Source organism: Balaenoptera musculus, chromosome 12 (genome assembly GCF_009873245.2).
Source record: "Balaenoptera musculus isolate JJ_BM4_2016_0621 chromosome 12, mBalMus1.pri.v3, whole genome shotgun sequence".
NCBI classification, from domain to species: domain Eukaryota; kingdom Metazoa; phylum Chordata; class Mammalia; order Artiodactyla; family Balaenopteridae; genus Balaenoptera; species Balaenoptera musculus.
Window position 1 is genome coordinate 2,256,302 of NC_045796.1, and position 21,223 is coordinate 2,277,524.

Here is a 21,223-nt window from a genome sequence, read left to right on the forward strand (position 1 = left end):
TCCCTCCCTGGGGACTTTGAGTTTGGTCACGTGACTTGCCTTGGCCAATGGAGTGTGAGTGAACGTGATGTCATCAGAAATTTTACATGTGCTGTGTGCTGGGCTTGGCTCTTGTGGTCCTGCCATTGATTGCAAGAACACTGGTCTCGGGAGGATGAGATACTTGGGCTGACTCAAACCCAACCTGCAGCCTGTACCTAAGACCAGGCAGGGCCTCCCAGCCAAGCCAGCTGGGACCAGCTGAGCCCCAGACCCCCTGCGGGGCTGGAGCAGGTGCCGGGCACCTGTGCCGTGAGCCCTGAGCTTTGGAGGTGTCCTTACACAGCACGATGAAGCTGTGGCTTAGTAACGCACTGGTCAACAAAGATGCTGGCACCCCGGGCACAGATGGAAGTAGCTTTACGCAGAGAGGAAGGTCTGGGCGTCAGAGTCGTCATTTCATTGGTGGGTATCTTCATCTTACAACCATTTTTGCTGCCCTTACACGTTCATAACTGTGGGCACTGGGTTTCCCAGGATTTTGCAGAAATAGATCTCAGGCATCTGCCCCGACTAGGCAATGGTTTATCCCAGAATTCAACTTTCAATTGACTTAGATGCACAGTAAGCCCTGGGCTTGTTAACAGGCCCCTCCGTACATTTGGTGTATCTTTGGCATGTCACGTCGTCTCTTCCAGAATAGTCAGGGGAGAGGAGACCGAGCGCTCCTGTTCCTGGCGAAGTACGGCTTCTCCAAGGTCCTGAAGGTTTCCTCCTCTGACACCGGTGGTGTCACTGGCGCTGGGATGCTGGATGGCTTTGAAATCTCTGCGTTTCTGAGCTACAAGGGAGGAATGTGCAGCTCCTAATCACAATAAATTATTCAAATTTGCCAAAATGTCTTCAAAGCTGTCGGGTTCGTGTGATCTAACCCTTCCTCCCCTCCCCCCGCAAGGAAAAGCTAAGCCCTCCCGTGGCTGGGAGAGAGAGATGGAGCCAGAAGCAGGGGGGAATTGGGTGTAGATGGGAAACTGCTCAGAATGCTGGGCTCCCAATGGGAGGCTGACCGAACCGGCCCCAGGCAGACAGAGGAGTGTGGAGACATCGTGTCCTGTCCCTGAAAGACAAGTGACCTTCACGGAGGCGACCACAGAAGAGCCTGGGGCAGGACCACAGGCCTCTCTGGTCGTGGTGTTTCTCTCATGCACAGTCAGTTGCAAAATGAAAAATAAGCAAAATGAAAACTCTCCTTGGTTCCAATAAGACAGTGACCCTGAAACTGGTCACGTGTGCAAATCGACTGGGGGTGATGTAATCTGCTCCAGGCAATTCAACATGAACTGCCAGCCGTGGGTCTATTTAGGTCCAAATAAAAGAAAAATCAATGATTAATCAACCTTGTCTAAATTTAGGCAAAACCACATCCTCTGTTCCCACAACACTGGCCCTGGGGGTCCCTTTCCACAACCCCCCATGAGGACGCCACTGGCCTTACCTTCAGGATAAACTCTTGTTTTTAACATTTCTGTTTAATTTTCTGCGTATGCTGTGCATCCCTGATGGATGGCCCATGTCTCTGGAGGAGGCCTGCTGTGCGCATTTTTGGCGACTTGCTTCTTTGGCTCAGTTTTATGATTCTGAGATTCACTCGTTTTGCTGCTGGTGGGTGTGAATGGCTCATTTTCCTGATATACACACATATGTATTTTTTTCATTGAGTACATGTCCTTTAGTGTTCTCTTGGGTAGAATTTAGAATTCCCTTTTGTTTCTAGTCACCTGGAAGTAAGTAATACTGATTTTAGGGGGTCATGTGAACCTACACACTTTAGAACCAACCCCAGGCCATTTGAGTTGAAGGAGAAAAAGTCAAGAAAAGAAAACATGCAGATTTCTACTAAATTTGGAGATTGTGCTGTAGTTTGAACATACTATTAATGAGATAATATGTAATGTGACACTTCAAAGCAAGTGGAAAAATTAAAAATAATGAGCTATCTGTACTCAGTATTTTGTAGTGATCTGTATGGGGAAAGTATCTGGGGAGGAAGATATATATATATAGATATATATAGATATAGAGATATAGAGATATATATATATAGATATAGATATAGATATATATAGCTGAGTCATTTTGTGTGCACCTGAAGCTGACACAGAGTTGTAAATCAACTATACTGCAATTAAATAATTAATTAATTAATTTTTTAAAAAACCTTCCCTGAAAGCCATCAGGGACTTTAGGTCTTTTGAGCATAAGTTGCCCATTCTTCTTATTTGACACCTTGCAATAAACACTATATGGTTCTTCAGCACAAGAAAATAGATAAAAAATAAAAATAATGAGCTCTCATATTTGAGTAAAGTTAACAGAAACTTAGAAAAATTGGATTAGATCAAGTCGTGATGATTCCACTCCCTAGCCAGTGATTTGATTCAGTATTTCAGAGTCTCTGATGGAAAACGGAGAAGCCTTGGGTCAGAGGCAGTGAGTGTGCTCGGTCAAGCGCTGCCAATAGACAGCCCCTCGGCGATCCCTGATTCCTGATTCCCTTGGTCATGAACGTGGCTCCACGCCCATGGTGATGCTGCAGCAATTCCCACATCCTCCTTGAAAATGTGCCTGTGTGTGCAATTCTAGATGCCACGATGTCTCTTGAAAGATACCTAAGAAGGTGGTTCCACTGGTGCCTCTCGAGAAGGAAGTCGGGTGCCTGGGGATGGGGTGGGAGAGTGACCGACTGCCCTGTGACCTTTTGTGGGTCTAGATGTTGACCCCTGTGAAAATATTATTAAAAAATTCAAATAAAAAAGCATCAGCAAAAAATGATGAAGAATGTGTTTCCCATGGTTGAAAGGATGCCACAATGCAAGTTCTACTAGGAGCTCACCAGAAACTCCTCAGTAACAAAGATTTTGAGCACCAAAAGAAATTACAAAATAAAACAATTAAAAATGGATCCACCGAATAAATTAATAGATAAATAAATAATTCAACCAAAAAAAACCCATCAGCGCATGAAGCATGTTTCTGTTTCAGGCACTGATAGTGTGGGGTACTTTTATAATCAGAAAAATAACTCCACAGTGTCCTTGGTGGAAAAAAGAATTTACACTAAATGACCACTACAGTAATTTTAATTTTGTAACGTGATATTGTATTTGTCTGGGGACCTGTGAGGCTGCCTAAACAGAGGGCGGCCCCAGGGAGGGGGTGGGCAGCTGGCTGCAGGGAGAGAGAAGAAGAAGCAAGGATCCCTCCCTGCCCAGAGCAACACCCGCCCAGGACACCAGCTTTCAAGGGTCTGAAGGCCGAGCTGCAAGTAAAAAAATGCTGAGAGAATGTTTCAATGGCTTCAGACAACTGTAATGTGTGATGATTTCCTCTGTTGTTTAAGGCTGTGATTAAAACCTATAAATAACTTGAAGTGTGAGGTTAAAACAGATCCGCCTTGGTGCCCAATCGCAGCCCAGCGTTGAAGCTGGGGACACACTTCTGTGTCTAAGAGAGAAGTGGAGGCCAGGAACAGGGCAGAGGGTGGCCAAGGCGCCGGCCTGGTCTCCTCCGGGCGGTGGCCCGGCTCCTGCAGGTGTGACACTGCCCCAGACGGTAGATGAACATCTGGATGTTCATCTGAGATGGGGCCTCGTCTTCCCAGCCCCCTTTCTCTCTTCCCTCTGGAGCCCAGAGCCTTTTGCATTGTTGGCTCCGTGACTCGGGGGGCGGCTGACAGGCCCTGTGTCCTGGCCCTGTGTCCTGGCCCTGTGTCCTTGCTGCCCACAGCCGGGGTCTCAGCTGAGAGAAGAAAAGGCCCCTCTGCGATACGTTTTTGATACGGGGCAGACACCCCCACACACACACACTCTCTGGGAGGTGCCTTGTCTTCTGGAGAAGAAATCAAGAGCAGTTATGAGATTCTCCCAGTGACCCATCCAGCCAGCCCAAGAGAGGTCCAGAACCGAGGTCTCCTGGCCCTGGAGACGTACACGGCACATAGCTCCAAGGCCTTCAGCATCCCCAAAATGGATTTTTAGAATGTGTTTATTATGTATATACAATCTGAATGTACATGTATATAGTATAGGGGTATTATATATTTTAAAATAATATATATAAATGATATTTTAATATAAACATGTACAGTTGATCCTTGAACAGCACAGGTTTGAACTGCGAGGGTCCACTCATACGTAGATGTTTTCCAGTAAGTATACAACCTCAGATATAGAGGGCCAACTATAAAGTTATACTCACATTGTCAACCCATAACCCCAAGTTGTTCAAGGCTCAACATACTGTGTACTAAATACATCTATAAAATACAAAACAGCAGCCAGAGGCTGGCCCTTGGAGTGGACGGGCCACCCGGTAAGGTCTAATTCTTATTTTCTGGCTGGAGCTGCCTAAGAGGGGCCTAAATGGTAACAGGCTTATCAAAGCAGGTGAAAGTTTGAAGTGTGCCATTTTTCTGATTCATAGTAAGAACCTTGTATTGGGAGCTCACTTTTAAATGCAGTTTTTTTTTTTTGGTTGCGCCGTGTGGCGTGTGGGATCTTAGTTTCCCCACCAGGGATCAAGCACACACACCCTGTACTGGAAGCACGGAGTCTTAACCACTGGATGACTATTGAAGCCCCTTAAATGCAATTTTTAATAAGAGGAAGTGAATCCAGTCAAAACTCTCCAGGTTTCCTAGGAGAGGCAGCGGGGCAGGCAGTTGTGGCCAGGACAAGGCTGGCTCAGAGCTCGGCTGTCTGGGCTGTGGTGAGGATGCCCCGTGACCTGATTTGAGGTGGCATCTCACGCCAGGAACCAGAACTTGGTGGGACTGCAAAGGGCGCTGAGATTTTCAATATTTGTTATAAACGTGAGCGGAAATTAAAGACCCACTTTGTGACTTGGAAGACTTCTCCATTAAATGCTCCCTGGGTGGTCTGAGATGTGCTGTGTTCATTCTGACCCCTTTCCTCCTCTGCGTGGAGACGTTTAAGCTCCGTGAGGAGGACAAAGCGTCTGTACCTCTGGACTGCAGACACAGGTGTCCTGACAGGGAAGGCCGCAGGTACAGTGATGAAGCCTCAGCACCAGACGTCCCGAACCAGCCGCCGTTTAGCACTGTGGCTTCATTCTTTACAGTGTAGTTCACAGCAGGCTTCAGCCCAGCTGTCCTGGTTCAGTGAGTTTAATTTGGTGCTTTATGTAGAAGCTGCGGTCATCTCCAGACGTCCACTGCCCACATGGCTATTCCAACGTGGCAGCTCCGAGCAGCATCTTGCTGGAAAATAAAGGTGGAAGAGAGCACGCAGGAATCCAGGTGGGGAAAAACCGCCTCTGCATCCTACATTCTGGTGCTGAATTCACCGAAAAGATGATGGGGTGGCAGAGGAAGAAGCTGGGAGGAAGTTCAACACCATGTTGATGGGAGCTGCCTTGGTTGACGGGTTGGGTCTGGGGAGGAGAAGCTTTTGCTCCATGGTTGTCGAGAGTACACGATTTGGGGTCAGAACAACCAGAGTACAAATCCCGGTTCTGACACACAAGATTTGCAATCTTTTTTTTAAATTGAAGTATAGTTGATTACAATTTGCAATCTTGACTTTGTTCTGACCCTTAATTTTCTCAGCTAAAGTGGAAGTAGGAATAGTGCCTTGCCCGTGAGTTTATGTGAGGATTAAATGGTTGCTAGCATGTAATAAACACTCAGTGAATGCTAGGACGTGAGGTTCTTCTCTGTTTTTAAACAGATATATGCATGTATCCAGAAAAAGCTTTTAAAAAAATCAACATCGTTTTAGGGTGGGGTCCTTGTCCCTTTCTCTTAAAGGCAGTGTGACCTAATGCAGCATTTCTGACTGTAGACCAAAGCAGAATGCCATGGTTCCAGAGCCTGCCATATATTCTTCTATTCAAAATAGTGATAAAGAGAAAGACTAAAATAAATCAGAGAAAGCTGAGCAAATACCCATTTTTTCTAACGTGGACACATTTTGAGGGCAGCACATACCCAGATGAGCTTCCCTGCCACTCTGTTCTCTGCAGACGTCCAGCTTGGGGGTGTGCACATGCTCAGGCTGGGGGGTGAGAGGGAACGTGTGCACCCTTCACTCTGGACACTGTGCTGGGATCTCGCTCAGTGCATCCCCTGGAGGTGTGCAAATCCACGTAATAGAGTGGATGGCGATGAGGGATGTTTCCTGGTTTGCTGGTCTGGTTCCCCTCAGTGAGTGGGTATCCCTCCTTATTCAAACATTGAAGCTTCTTTTTAGACTTGTATTATATGCCTTGCTTTTTAGAGTGTGACTTGTATAAGAGGTGGGTGGCATGTATACAGTAAAGTTAACTTTTCTGCATTTCCTATGGTCTGTGAGATCCTTAGGACAGGGACAATGGGCTATTTATTTCTGTTTCTCCAGGGCCTGGCAAAACGATGAACACATACAGGAAGCACTTAGTGCTAAATAAATGAATGAACAAGAGGGGTAAGTGTGCATAAGGAAGCTGAATGACTGAATGGAAAACGATCCAAGGTGGTGGTATTGGTGGTGCTGATAACTATGATAATGATGATGGTGCTGATGGTGATGGTGATGGGGGTGGTGATGGTGATGATGATGATTGTGATGATGGTGGAGATGACAGAGGTGATGATGGTGATGATGGTGGTGATGATGATGATGGTGATGGTGGTGATGGTGGTGGGGATGGTGATTGTGATGATGGTGGGGATGACAGAGGTGATGATGGTGATGACGATGATGAGGGTGATAGTGATGATGGTGGTGGTGATGGTGATGATGGTGATGATGGTGATGGTGATGGTGATGGTGATGGTGGTGGGGATGGTGATTGTGATGATGGTGGGGATGATAGAGATGATGATGGTGATGGTGGTGGTGGTGATGATGGTGATGGTGGTGGGGATGGTGATGGTGATGGTGGTGGTGATGCTGGTGATGCTGGTGATGGTGATGGTGGTGGGGATGACAGAGGTGATGATGGTGATGACGATGATGAGGATGATAGTGATGATGATGGTGGTGATGATGGGGGAGGTAACGTGGTGGTGGTGTATGTGTAAGTATGTGGTTTCTCTGTGTAGAGAAATGAAGGTGGAGGCATGGTGTGTGTATGTGTGTACGTGTGTCCACATGTGTGTTTCCTCTGTGTGGGGAGATGATGAAGGTGATGTGTTGTGTGTGTGTGTGCCCATGTGTGTGCATGCACACCTGCGTGGTCCCCTGGGAGCCACCATCAGGTGGCAGGTGCCATGTAGTCTTTAGCTGCACACGGCACACCTGTCCCACACAGGAAGGACTTCTAGTTTTAGACTTCCAGGTTCTTTCTTATTCAGCTTTGGAGCCACAGAAAGGGCATTTTTTTACTCCAATTTCTGTTACTGTTTGGTTTTGCAAATCGATGAGCTCTCCTCACTCTGGCTAGCCCAGCTGAGCAAATGGGCTGGCAGTGAGGCTGTATTGCAGGGACATGGGGAAGAATAACTAATGGGCAATGATTGCCTATAATGATCCTCTTTGAAAGCCCTCGGATGAGTAAATGCTGAAGGAGGAGTGGACAATCGTTGGAGTTTCCATCAACCACTCACTTCGTATTACCTGGAGAAGGAGCAATTGAATTCGCTCCCCTCCCAGGCCCCTGACCCCAGGACTCACCAGAGCTCTCCAGGGGACTGAGTTCCATCGTCAGGTTGGCATTGGGCATCCGCGCTTGTATCGCTGCACGTGTCGAGTCAGTTGGCTGATTCTTTGAAATTATGGATTAACCCTTTAAGAGATCTTGATTCTTAAGGAAAATGCCAAAGAACTCAGCAACAGTAGTTCTGAGGAATATTTGTCGATCTAAAGAGCGTCCGACCGTGATTAACTTGTTCTGATTCGATGACCATTTATGGAACTCCCAGCAGCCGGGCAGGTAAACTCTGGTTTGAGGTCTTGTCCTAGGTCAGAGGCTGCAGCATCAGAACCCTGGGGCCTCCTGTCCCGGCCACAGTGGATTCCAGCAGGGACAAGGTCACGGCTAAAGCCTGAGGCTGCTGACCCACCGCAGGACCAGGGCCGGGGTCGGCAGGGGGTTGCGGGGACCGCTGCCGCCTCTGTCCTGTGTCACCTGGAGCCTCGGGGAAACACCAGTTCCCTGCTGCATCCTCGCCCCACTTTTCAGGAGAGTTTTGATGAGATGTCAGTGACATTAGGAAGTTCAAGGCCCGGTGCTGCACAGAGAGGACACCAACACTGAACATGCCCTGGGAACTTGGACACTCACAGACCCCCGGGCCCTCCCCTGGGGGTCTTTGCATGAGGACCACAGTGCTTCCAGAAGGAATTCGTCCCAAGGCGGGAGGGTGTCACAGGACACTTGCTGGACACAAGTTGGTGTTCAGAAGTCATTGTAGATTTAAAACTTTACTTGCATTTAACACAGGCTTTGATTTTTATCTACTTCTGACACTGGCTTTTTGACAGAATGTAATACATTTTCTGTTCTAAGATACACATCGGCAGAAGTTGACGGGTGAGGCATTAGTTCTTCAGACTATTTATCTGAGATCAAATTTCATAGAGGAACGTGACTCATAAATGCTGCTCAGGGTCCTGTCCCTTCTCCCATCATGACTCGGGGTGTCCTGGGGTCTGGAGAAAGGAACCCCAAGTAATACGCAGGAAACCTCCTTTGAAAGCACCTGTGAGTGACGCCCTCCAGCCCCCAGGAAGCAGAGGGGTTCGGGCTGTGGGTTCCGTCTGCTTCCGTTGTGGACTGAACCCGAGGTGGCGGTGCTGTTACTCTTCCCATGGCCCTGCTGCTCTGGTCCCCACCTGTTGGCCAAGGCTGAGGAAACACAGAAATGACACCAAATACAAAATAAAAGACAACAAATCCGTTGCCTTCCTCATGAAACCAAGACTCGTAACAGGGTTCGAGCTCCTTGGAGAAAACTATTCTTGAAAAAACAAACACAAATGAACGAAATCACCTTTTTTACCTTTCAGACAAATGATCTGAAGCACTAATGTCTCGCTCCCCAAATTCTGTCAACATGTGTCTTGGAAGGGAGGGTATATTGAAAATTATACACTGTCAAAACCTGGTGTCAGAAGTAGATAAAATCACAGTCTATGCTAAATGCAAATAAAGTCTTACATCGACAAATAAGCTTTAAAACTTATTTCATATACTAAAAACCAGCCGTGAAATCTTTCAAGCTCAAAGCCTATGCACTTTAGTTTAAAAAAAAATCTTTTAGGGTTTTTTTTTAAAGTTCTTTTCTACACCATGAAAATTCCTGAACAGTAAAGCCTGTTTCTCAGGTCGCATGTGGACGCCCACCGTCAGGTCAGCGGTGCCTTTACCTGATTTAGGCAGGGCCTCCTGCGCCGACACTTCTGGGTCCGTAACGACCTCGCCTCCCACTGTCTCCTCGTCTCCATGTCCTGTCGATGTCCAGTCTTGTGGGGAGTGTCCAAGCACACACCCCATCAACAGAAACCTTTGAGCAGGCAGCTCCCAATTTATCTATGAATTATGGGGCATACTGTTGTACTAACAAATCACGTGTGTTAGAGATCACACTCCCAGATAGAAGTCGTAAAGGAGGGGATTTGGAAATGTAACTGTGTCTTCTTTTCACCGCCTAGAGGGTCATCTTGCCCTGCCTCAGGTTGGACACCCCTGAGCGGGACGTCTGCAGAGAACAGAGTGACAGGCAGGGTTACCCGGGTGTGTGCTGCCCTCGAAATGTGTCCACTTTAGAAAAATGTGTATTTGCTCAGCTTCCTCTGATGATTTATTTGTCTTTCTCTTGATCACTGTTTTGAATAGAAGAATATATTCAGCCCTCCCTCTGGGACATCTTTTTATAATTCTTCCACGAGATTATGGAGTTTTCTTCCAGTTTCCTCCTTGACCTCTACGTTCTATTGCTCTAGAAAAGGACTAAGCCACTCAAAGTACGTCTAGTCGATGGATCCCCTTGCTTGTGTTAACATTAACTTGGGAAAATGTGTCTTTAATTCTCGACTCTTTTTATTGACAGCTTGTATTATTAGTAGTATTTTTGGCTCTGAACGTCTTTGTGAATTAGTTTCTCTCGTATATCTTGCTTTTAAGAAAAAAATACCAATGTTGTTTTGGACACAGACTTTATATGAAAGGGCACTGCATACAGTCCTGCATCCAGCAGGCTAAGACCTCAACACACTCACAGGAAAATCCTTGAAATTCATGTGAATATTTCATCTCCCACCAAGAGACAAATCCCTTTATTGTCAACCAAAGCAATCTTTTTTTTTTTTACACTGTGAGTGTTTTTGCTATCATTTCTAAAGAGTAACATGCAAATGAAAACTGCCAGTAATGGAAAGCATGAATATTTATTGGTGTCTCATCACGTGCTTGGCATGGGTCCCATTAATTCTGTGGCTGGCGGCTGGCGGCAGCGGGGAGCTGCCCCCCTGTGAATGCGTGAGCGACGGGGAGGGTCTCTCTAGCACACAAAGCGAAGCGAACGTTTACCCCTCGCGCTCTTTGTTCCTCCAAGCCGCAGCTCGTGCCCCCGCAGGGGTCTGTCTCCATGCAGCCCCTCGCCCTGCACCCGCCCCCTCTCCTCCGTCAGCATCCCTCTTTCTCCCCACTTCCCCCAGGGCTTGTGGGGACCAGAGCCTCCCGTCACCAGTGGCGCTGAGAGCTTCAAACGCTGTCCTTTAGAAAACAAGCAAGAGGAAGACACAGAACTGGGGACTTTGGACACCAGGGCGGCCCCTCCGGTGGGTGGTTCAATGACAGATTCACACATGCACAGCAGAAGGTGGAGAGCCCTCTGAACACAGGGCTGGGGGGACTTTGGAGGGGCAACGGCATCAGGTGCATCAGCGGGCACTTTCCTGGGGGGGGGGGCGGCTCCGCGCCCTCCAGGGATTTGAGTTTAGCGGGTGTGCGACAGTAAACAGAACACAAGCCCGTGAGTTCAAGGGGACCCAGGCGCGAAGGAGGGGAAGCATGATACCTAGGCTATCAGGTCTGTCTGTTTTTAAAAAATACCTCAGACTTGAAGTTGGGAATTGCTAAGGGGTGAATTGTGCCCTCCCACCCCCGCCCCCAAAGATAGGCTTAAGTTCTAAGCCCGTGCCTGTGAAGTGACCTTATTTGGAAATAGGGTCTTTGTAGACGTAAATTAAGATGAGGCCTTTAGGGTGGGCCCTGATCCACAGTGACGCGCATCCTTATGAGAAGGGGGCGCTGCCACATGGGGACAGAGCCCCTGGAAAGCGCCATGAGGTGCCAGCGGTGGAGGAGTGGGGCAGCTGCCCGTGAGCAATGCCACGATTGCCCCCGGCAACGCCGGGAGGCGGGAGAGAGCCGGGGACACCCTCCCCCGGACCCTCCCAGAGGGCACGGCCCTGCCGACCCCTGGACCACAGACCTCTGGCCTCCAGACTGTGAGAGAATAAACTTGCGGTGCTTTAAGTCGCCCGGTTCGTGCTTCCCTGGTACTGTGGCCCTAGGACAGCGATCCAGCAAGTGATCCTACAAGTGAGATCCTCCAGAGATGAACCTAAAGTGATGGATGGCTGTGATGGGGCATCTCCACTCTAGACTGTGTCCCGTCGTCGGCTGTGACAATAGTTAAGGGAGCAAGAAAGAGTCTAACAGGGCCCCGTGTGGGTCACATTAAACAGAATGAAAGTCTGCCTTGTTTGGAGAGTCCTGCTGGCCCTGAGTGTAAGTCACAGGCCTGCAGAGAGAACCTCTGTTCTCAGCAGAGGCTTGTCAACACACCAGCCGCAGGGCGCTGGGCAACGCCCCACGGAACATTCCCAGGCGCGGCTGTCCCCAAACCTCGCTAGAGGCATGCACCGAGCTCCCCTGCGCCGAGGAAGGCCAGTGGACTTGGGCGCTGATTTACCCTCTTTGTGAGTTTTTGGCCGAGCAAGGCGTGGTGGTTTTACTCCTTCCCGAAAGCTCAGTCCCCTCCCGCCTCAGCATCAGGCCACCGGCCTCCTTTCAAGCCCGATGACTCTTCGGGGAGAGGCAGCGGGTCACGGAGTCCTCACTGCCTCAGCCCTGACCTTCCTGAGTCACAGCCCCGGCAGGTCCCACCCTTCAGTGCAAACTTGCAGGTTCTGAAGCCAAGCGTCCTGTTCCTGACCCTGCAGGGCTGGGTCTTGGATAATAGCTCTGCACACACCACCCCGAGGCGGGCGCGTCCCCCAGCGTGTCCAGCGGACGCGGGTGTCAGCTGAACCGGGCTGGGAGCAGGGCCGTTGGGGACAAATGTGGGCTCCGTGCCTGCCCTCTGGGCTTCGGGGCCGGTGGGAACACGATCCCTTTGTTCCGTTGGGGATGTCAGCTGCTGACAGCCAGGTGCACACGTCCAGAATGGTCCCTCTTCTGAGACCAGGTTTCTCTTGGCCTTTACCCACCCCTGTTCTGTAACCAAACACCACAGCACAAAAGGTTAGCCTTTCTGTTTGTTTTTCACCTAAAATGCACTGGGAACCATTCTCAATGCTGGAACTTGAAAAGAAAAAAAATATTTGTTTTTAAATAGCACTCTCACCCTGGGAAATTCCTTCAGATCCGACGAGGTGAACTCCCTCTCTTCTAAAGTATGAGACATTTTATTGAGTGCTTACTGCCTGGCCGCACTGGGGGAAGCAGTTTTCTCGCATTTTCTGATTTATATTCACAAAAGTTCTATCAGGTTTTCACTCCTATCATTTAACAGGTGAAAAGACAGACTCGGAAAGGTGACGTGCAATGCAGGGCTGCGGGCCTAATGGGGGGAGAGAGGGAAGGAGGGGAGGGGGGAGGGGAGGGGGGAGGAGGGCGCGGGCTGTTTGGGCCGCGGGAAGTGTGATGGTGGGAAGGGGCTTGAGGGAAGGCATGGTCATCCCACGTCTCACGTCCCCGGCGCGTCCCCACCGTCCTCTCCGTGGAGGGATCTCTCACTCTCGGGCAAGGTTTTCGTGGCCGCAGGTGCTCTAGACCAGGGGTGCCCACCCCCCCGGGCCAAGGGCCAGTGCCGGTCCAGACCTGTTAGGACCCGGGCCTCACGGCAGGAGGGGAGCGGCGGGCGAGCGAGCCAAGCTTCATCTGCTTCCCCATCTCTCCCCATCACTCCCCATCGCTCTCCTTACCGCCTGTACCGTCCCCATCCCCCGCCCCGCCCCGGTCTGTAGAAAAACTGTCTGCCATGAAACCGGTCCCTGGTGCCAAAAAGGTTGGGGACCGCTGCTCTAGACCCTAGAGCCTCCCCAGGAACGTCTGTGGTGGCCTGTCCTGCTGTACGTGGGTCAGGCCGAGGGGGACCGTGCCCGGCTCCTGACATGCAGGCACCAAGCCTGCCTGAGAAAACAGGTTTACCTGCCCCAAACGCTCTCTATTTCCGGAGAGCTCTCATTCCTCAGGAACGCAGGTGCCTGTCACCTGTCAGCACAAGATGCTGCATAGCAGGTGCAGAGTCCCAGCCTCCGCAGGCCTGCTGGGCGGGGCCGGTCCAAGGCCGGTGACTCGGGGACTCGGGGGAGGCGGAGGAGGGTAGGGTGACACTGAGGGTGGGAGGGAAGACCCCTTGACGGTCCCCAGACACCTTCCCCCGGCAGTGACTTGCTCTATCCGCCCGGCTGGCCCGTGTCTCTGGGGGCCCAGCAGCATCCTGGCTTCCCTCCAAGTCAGGCACACACACGGCCTAGCCGGTGCCACCCTCAGTTCCACACTCTCTGCTTCCAGGATCCCCAGAGCCCCAGGCACGTGTCCTCTGGGCACCTCCCTGCGTCCAGGGCCCCCTGAGCCACCGCTTCCCCAGGGAGCCACGGCCCTGCTGATGAGGCGACTCGTCGGGCTGTGTGATGAGGAACCACCCTTCTGAGTTCCTGCCGAGGCACTTCACAGTGTGACCACCCTGCTCACACCGAGTTGGGGTACTCAGGGCCCGAGCTTAGGAGTCCTGCCCCCAGTTCCCGGGAAGCCCTTCAAAATGACGGCTTAGAGCTGAGCCCTCAAAACTGGGTGCCCTCCACCCCGATCACCGCACAGGTGAGAGGTCCTTGCCACCCTGCTGTCTCCTCTGCTGGCTGGGGACCTGGCCTAGGGGCTGCTCCCCAGCCCATTGCCCTTCCCCCACCCCTCCCGGGATCTGGGATCTGTAAGGAACACATCTGTGACTCTGCTTCCCTTGGGTGACAGTACTGAAACTGCTCCTTCAATCAGAATGACCCTCGGGTTTTCTTTTGCCCAAAGTGGGAGCTTGGATGCTCAGGGAGCTGCGGGGCGGGGCCAGCCGGGCGGGGCCCCGCCCCCTCGCTCTCAGGTCGTGCTCTGCACGGTTTTCAGTTCAGTGGAGCAGCTCCGGGCCCAGCGCAGGCTGCCCCATCTCCCTGCCACCCTCAGACTCGACAAGTCCCATCACTGGTCCGCCCGTCTCCCTTCCCGCGCTCCACAGAGACGTGTGTTGGGGGGGGTTGACTCGAGTTTCCAATATTAGAGGAAATAAGCAAACGCCGTCTTCTCCCGGTTTCTCTGGGGCGCCTTCGGAGGGCCAAGCGTGAGTCCCTGCTGACAGCTGGTCTCAACCTCCAGACACAGGAGAACATGTTTCTACGGCTTGAAGCCCCCAGCCCACGGGAAATCATTTCAGCAGCCCTGGGAAAGGAATACACTAGGTAAAGTGTGAAGAAAAGCGTATTTAGAAACCTTGTCACCTGAATTGATGTTTATGACCTATTCTAAATAAAGGTGCACTGATGCCCAAACTCGTTTTTAGGACAGTCCCCCAGCCTCTTCTGGTCAAAGGGCCCGCCGGCCCCCGAGCTCCCAGAGGAGACTGCTGGGCGTTTATGAACCCCTGCACGGATGGCGTAAAGGAGGGAGTGCAGCTGCAGCCCGGCCTGGTGACCACGAAGGATGGCAGTGATTTGTCTCCCGAGCTCACACGTTGAAACTGGTAGAAATACCTCCTCCATGCTGGTGGGCCCTCGGCCCCAAGTTTGTGGTTTCAGCTGTGGACGCGCAAGTCCTAGAGAGCCTGCCTCACCAGGTGGGGTCAGGGCTTGGCCGTCTGGACGCAGAAAAGCTCTCCAGGCCATTCTGATGCCCCCAGAGGTCAGAACACGCTGCGGAGTCTCAAGCCTTGCAGAGCTGAGGGACCCCCGATGCCAGCTGGCCCGGGCCGGCCACCCAGAATCAGAGCTCGCCCACCTTCAACTGCAGCCCACATTTGCAGGACGTCATGAAGTGGAAGGAAGCTTTCTAAATGATGGAGAGCAAGGAAACAACTCAAACAATGTGTTAGAAGACAGGCTTGATTCCCTCCTTCCTCTCTCCGTAGGAGATATTTCAAAATGCTAGTCACCATCACGGACTTAATTAGCAAAAGGGTTCTGTTTTCTCTTTTTTGTTATGCTTATTGCTTTTGTCAGCTTTTGAATAATTATAATTTGCTCTGATTTCTTCTTATTCCAAATAATTTTTCTCTTTTGTACTTCCTTCCATGCCCATATTTTGCATTCTTTTTCTGAAGAAGAGCCCCCCCCCGATTGTGTCAGTTCCAGACCCTCCAATCCTGGAACTGCCCCTCCTCGTGGAAAGCACAGGACCAGGAGGGGCGAGGGGTGCAGGGGGGCCCGTCAGGAAACAACGTGGCCGCCCCGACCCCATGAGAGTCCTGAGAGCAGAAGGGAAAAGAAAGATTTTTAGCAGCGGCCACGAGTGTGGAACCTTGGGGAGTGGCAGCAATGTCAAAGAAGAATTTTAAGGAGTGCTGCTGAGAATTTTGCTTGTATTTCCGCCTGGGGGTGGGTGGAGGTGTTTTGGCCGGAGGGGGAGGAGGAGGGGAGGCAGAGAAAGACAGAAACACAGAACTTAGGCATGTTTAAAACTTTCATTTTTCCAGCAGCTGGACTTTGCTGCTCGAATGTTACTTTAAACCAAGATTGAGCCGCGTGGGACCTGGGTTCTTTCTGGTTAGTTCTGATCGAAGGTCAGGACCATTCCTTTCTCTGCGGGACTCCCTGGCGCCCAGCTGCCTGACCCGAGGTGCGTCTTTGCCCCCCTGCACCCCTCCCCCACCCCGAGGAGGGTCCCAGACTTCTCTCTCCCAGCCTCACGCTGGGCGCCCCCTCGGTCCTGCTGGTTCGGGGGCTGGCCCTGCAGTGAGTCCGGGCTGCCCGTGTCCTTCCAGGCCCCCCCTTCCCGCCCTTGGAGAGAATGATGTCCTTACCTGTTCTGTGTCCTTTTCTCTGTACCTACGTTGGCCAAACGTCCTGCTCCGCGCAGCACCGTGCACCTGCAGGTAGAAGACGCGGCTGGGTCGTGGGGTGGGCAGCAGCTCTCGGTCCGTGTGTGGAGGCTTGCGGAGACCCCCTCAGGGACGGGCCACTTCCGGTGCCCTCCTGTGTCCCCAGAGCCTGGCTCACAGCGGGCCCTCTCCCCAGGGGCAGGACCTAAAACTCTTCTGCTGGTGTGCTCAGTGGAAGGAAAGGGTCGCAGCCCCTGAGTTACGGATGAGGCCCCGGGAGGGCGTCTCCTGTCCGCGGTCACCTGGCTGGTGACCTGGGACAGCAGCCCCTGCCACTTCCCCGTGTCTCCCCTCCCTTCCCAAAGGTCTCAGAAGGAATCCAGGGATCAAGACTTGACTGTACCGTGTCCTTTGGGTGGTATAACCCTCGTGGAGTGTCCCGGACCGTGTGTGTTTTGGAGCAAGTTCTCAGGCACGTCCAGTCTTTTGTGCATTGGGACAAAAGGTAATCGCCTCCTCTGGGGCTGCGTGCAGCTTCGCTCTGACCCTGGAGTGGGCAGCCCCAGGTGCGTGCATCCCGAGAGCAGGCAGCCCATGAAGAAGACCCAGGGCTGGCGCTGAGGGCAGTCGCAAGTCAGGCGATCAGCTGGTAGGGGATTCACGTTGTCTAGGGACACAGCGCGCTGAAGGGAGCCTGGGTGCGAGGTGCCCCTCTGGGGGATGGGGGGCGGTCCAGCGGGCAGGCCCTGAGAGCTTTGTAACAAGTGATGGGACCTGAGGGAGGGCGAAGTGCCTCTGGGAGCTGGTCTGGACTGGGGCCAAGCCTACCAGCCTCAGGGCTTTTCTGCGCCCACGGCAGGTGTGAATAACGCTGATGGCACCTGCGGGGTCCCAGGTGCTAAGAGGGGACCTGGACCCCATTCTCCCACTGGAATGAACTCATCACCCCAAGTTCACAGGGGAACCGTTCCCCTTATACAGCACCAGCTTCCTGGTGGTGGGAGCCATGGTGCTGGTCTTGCAGGGATGCTGTGGGATCGAAAGAGCTCACTTGTGTCGAGGTCCAGGCACGCAGCTGGCGCTTAACGAGGACGGCGTGGTGACCCCTAGTGGGCTGCTGCCTTCCTGCTTCTTCCTGGCAGTCCCCAGCCGCGGTCCTTGGGACACGAAGTGGACTGAATCACCACTTCCAGAAGGCGGGGAGCATTGGACCCTGTTCCTGAGATTCTCCATCAGTAGCTGCTACGGCGTGGTCCCTTCCGTCCTCCTGAAATTGCCCTGCAGCACGACCCCACCGGTCCGCTCATCATCCAATGCACCCACTTCAGTGCCCAGCGCACGTGTGGACTTAGGCCCCACTGGAAACGCATCAGAACAGCGAGGGGAGGCTGCATCTCCGTCCAGCGGGGAGGGACTGGGAGGCAGCTGTCACGAAGGCCCGGGCACCCCGGCTCGTCTCTGCCACGTAAACCTCTCCCAAGTGGTGAGATCTGCCCGGGTGGCAGCGGGGACCCTGAGCGAGGCCCAGCCCCCCCCCCACTGCTGCCAAGAGGCGGAGGGCCGCCTCCGGGGGGCCTCCCTGGGGACAGGCCCCGGTTGCCCCCGGCTCACTGCGGGCCAAGGAAAGGTGTTCTCAGGTGAAACTCGGTCTGTTGGCACCCGGGTTCTCCCTAAAAGTGTCCTTTGGCAGGGGCCCCAGCTCCCACTGGCTCTAACGATGGACAGCTCGATTTGGGGGAAACGTCAGGGCCAGCGGTCAGAGTGTCGCCGTGCTGCGTCTCCTCAGTCACGGTGGGGCTTGCCTGCGAAGCTGATACCACCTCTGTCTCACCAGCCAGGACACGGAGATGCCGGGAGGTTACGGACTCCCCAGGTGTGTGCAGCCCCTAAGTAGTCCAAAGCCCCCTTCACTCCAGGGTCCCGCAGTCAAATCTGTGGTGTATGTGTGTGTCCATGAATGTTAGAGGGTGGTACATAGGGAATATTTCGACAAGCAAAAGTACTTTTAAATTATGCCTAATTTTTCTTCAGCAGCCATAGGTAAGTTCACCGATACATTAACTAATAGGTTCTCCCCTCCCTAATTTACGTTATTCTCAGCCCTGCAAGCATTCCCCACCCACCCCCGTCCCAGAGAGTGTCCAGGGAGCTCGTGTTTCCTGCCCCAAGAGGCGTCCACCGGAAGCAGATGAGCGGTCCAGCTGTGGGTTCGGTGGAGACGGGCAGCTGCGGGCGCCCCTGCGCGCGGGCGTTCTGAGCAGGCAGGACCTCGGAGCTGCCCGTGGGGGTGAGCTGACCCCCACCGGATCAGCCGCTGGATACAGGCCGCTCGTCTCCCCTGAGGCCTTTGAAACATTTGCTCTCAGGAAAAAAGTGCTAGTGATGTATCTGCCCCCCGCACCTCTACTCCAGCTTCTCAGGGTGGCCGTATTAGTGGGACCCTTTTGCATGCAAATGAGTGAAACCCGGTCACCCTGGTTTAAGGGGCACGGAGGGTCCCAGGGGCCCTGTCACTGCGCAGTCTGGGGGCGGGTGGCGTCCCTCGGCCTGGCGCACTGGCCCAAACTGGGCAGCACGACCACCTCCCTCCTTCCCCAGGGCCCACCACACTCCCCTGCTTCTGCCCCGCGCTGCCTGCTGGTTTTCCCCTCAGCGGGCTCTCTTCGTGGGGCGGGTCTTCGTGGGGAGGGCTTTCCTGGTGGCTCCGGCTCACAGCTCCCTGGTCTGCGGTTCCAGTTCAAGCGAAGGTGGTCAGCGCTGCCCTCTCCTGAATCACGTCTGCGCTTTCAAGCCAGAGGAAAGCCGTGTCCCCCGGCTGGGCCTCGCTACATGGCCACCCCGGGGCGTCAGGAGGAGCTGGTCAGCCCTGGGGGAAGACGACGTGCCTTTTCCAACGGGAGGGACAGCGGGGGCTGGCCCGGGGGCCCACCTCTTCCTCTCAGAGGTCTCAAAGGCCTGCAGGGAGGCCAGGAGCGCTCACACCTGCTGGCCATCGGCGGGGGCAGGGGGGCACCAGATTTCCTTCCTGCTACATTCGAAATGGGGCTTTCGTCCATCACTGAGAAGTCTTCACAGGGCACCTGCTCTGGGCCCAGCCCAAGCGGGGCCGGTACTGAGGAGATGCAGGTCACAGCCGTGCTGCCCTCAGTGTGATGCCAGCCATGTGTGAGGCATGCTTTCCAGCAGCCTCGTTGAAAAAGTAAAAGGACAGGGAGATCAGCTCGGTGCTTTGTGACCACCTAGAGGGGTGGGATAGGGAGGGTGGGAGGGAGACACAAGAGGGAGGGGATATGGGGATGTATGCATATGTATAGCTGATTCACTTTGTTATACAGCAGAAACTAACACACCATTGTAAATCAGTTATACTCCAATAAAGATGTTAAAAAAAAAAAGTAAAAGGAAACAGGTGAGGTCAGTGTCTATAATGTATTTTATTTAACTTAATATGTCCAAAGTATTATCATGTCAACATTTTGACACAGCAATTTCAATAATGATCAGTTTGCAACAATTATTAACCAGCGCCATGCATTCCACTCTTGGAGGCCCAGGATGGTGCCCACCCGTCGCCCATCCATCAGCTGAGGCATCGTTCAAGGGCTGCGTCGCTCTGCGGGGCCGGCGGCTTCTGCACTGGAGCTGCAGGCTTTCGTTCTGTTGGGAGGCGAGACAAGTTCGCGGGAAGTCCAGCTGCAGGTCCCAAACCACCCGGGTCTGCACGCCTTACTCCACGTCTCCCGTCCTGGGGACACCTGCTCACAGGTGGGCTTTCGTGCATCTCGGCCAGCGGAGAGGCAGGGGGCACCTCCCCTGGTCTGGGGGCTCCACCAGCTAGCTGGGCTCTGCGCCGCGTGGCCCTCATCCAGCGGGACCTCACTTCCGCTGCACCTGACGGCCAGGTGAGGTTGCGAAGGGCATGGTGTCCTGAGGGCGCACACAGGGGATTCGGGCGGAGTCAAGCCGCCCGGTGCAGAGGATGAGTCTCTGTGCCCAGTGCCCGCCGTCCTCGGATGTTTCTGCGGATCCCTGAGACCCCCCAGCCTCCTCCCTCCTGGCTGCTCCCACCCACACCCTGAACCTGCGAACCTGCCCCCAGTCCCCTCGGGGCCGGTCGTGTGCCCACCACACTGCCCAGCGCCGGACACCGACAGCCCCCCGGCTGCCCCCTGCCCAGAACCACGTGCAGGGCGCTGTGTGAGCAGGTGTCCCCGGGGACAGGGCGGCGGAGGGAAAAGACAGGAAGCACGCGAAGTCCACACCCGCCGGCGCTGCCACCCCAGGGAGTCTCACTGTCCCTCCTCATGGCGGGGACGGGTTTCCTTCTCGTTCCCGCCGTTTTCCTTGGGCACAGGGTATTCGTCAATACATCCCAGGTATATGCACCACAAATTGCACACACACACAAGCACACAGCAGTTTCTCTTTTCATAACTGAGACCTCTCTTTAAAAAAAAAAAATCTCTTTTTTCTGTAAAGTCCGTAGCCTGGGACTTTTTTCTTTTGGAGAACTGGGGGCCTGTTGGAGTGCTTGCTCAAATTAAAGGTGATTCTCTTTTCCAGAAAATTCTGCTCTTTGCCATTCTGCCCATCCCGCCGCCACCAACCAAACACAGAAATGATCACATTTGGCTTTCTTTTTTTTAATTTGCATTTTTTGAGTTTCCTTCAAACTGCTTCCTCGGAGCAGTTAGATTTGACCAGCGTGGGACGTGAAGCTCCCCCTCCACCCCCAGAGGGAGACGGAGGTCCTGGCCTGACTCTGGCACCTGGTGGGGACTGAATGGAGCTGTCAGAAGAGAGAGAGACAGACAGAGACAGAGATCGACAGAGACAGAGACACAGAGACAGAGACAGAGAGTGACAGAGACAGAGAGCGACAGAGACAGAGACAGAGAGACAGAGACAGAGAGTGACAGAGACAGAGACAGAGAGACAGAGACAGAGACAGAGAGCAACAGAGAGACAGAGACAGAGACAGAGAGCGACAGA

The 21,223-nt window shown here is 53.1% G+C and overlaps 1 protein-coding gene across 1 annotated transcript; it reads left to right on the forward strand.

Moving 5' to 3' along the window:
- Positions 1-16,718: 16,718 nt before the first annotated feature.
- On the forward strand, positions 16,719-19,469 carry LOC118905204. Its single transcript, XM_036871710.1, has 3 exons — positions 16,719-16,736; positions 17,256-18,104; positions 18,332-19,469. Exons 2-3 carry the CDS (start codon positions 17,949-17,951, stop codon positions 19,382-19,384), a joined length of 1,209 nt encoding a protein of 402 aa, XP_036727605.1. The 5' UTR covers positions 16,719-16,736; positions 17,256-17,948; the 3' UTR covers positions 19,385-19,469.
- The last annotated feature ends 1,754 nt before the right edge of the window (positions 19,470-21,223 follow it).

Excerpts from the sequence above, each read along its gene's own strand:
- LOC118905204 (XM_036871710.1), top strand. The coding sequence starts at position 17,949 with ATGGACAGCTCGATTTGGGGGAAACGTCAGGGCCAGCGGTCAGAGTGT. Across the intron at positions 18,105-18,331 it reads GGAGGTTACGGACTCCCCAG|CCCTGCAAGCATTCCCCACC; the intron begins GTGTGTGCAGCC and ends CGTTATTCTCAG.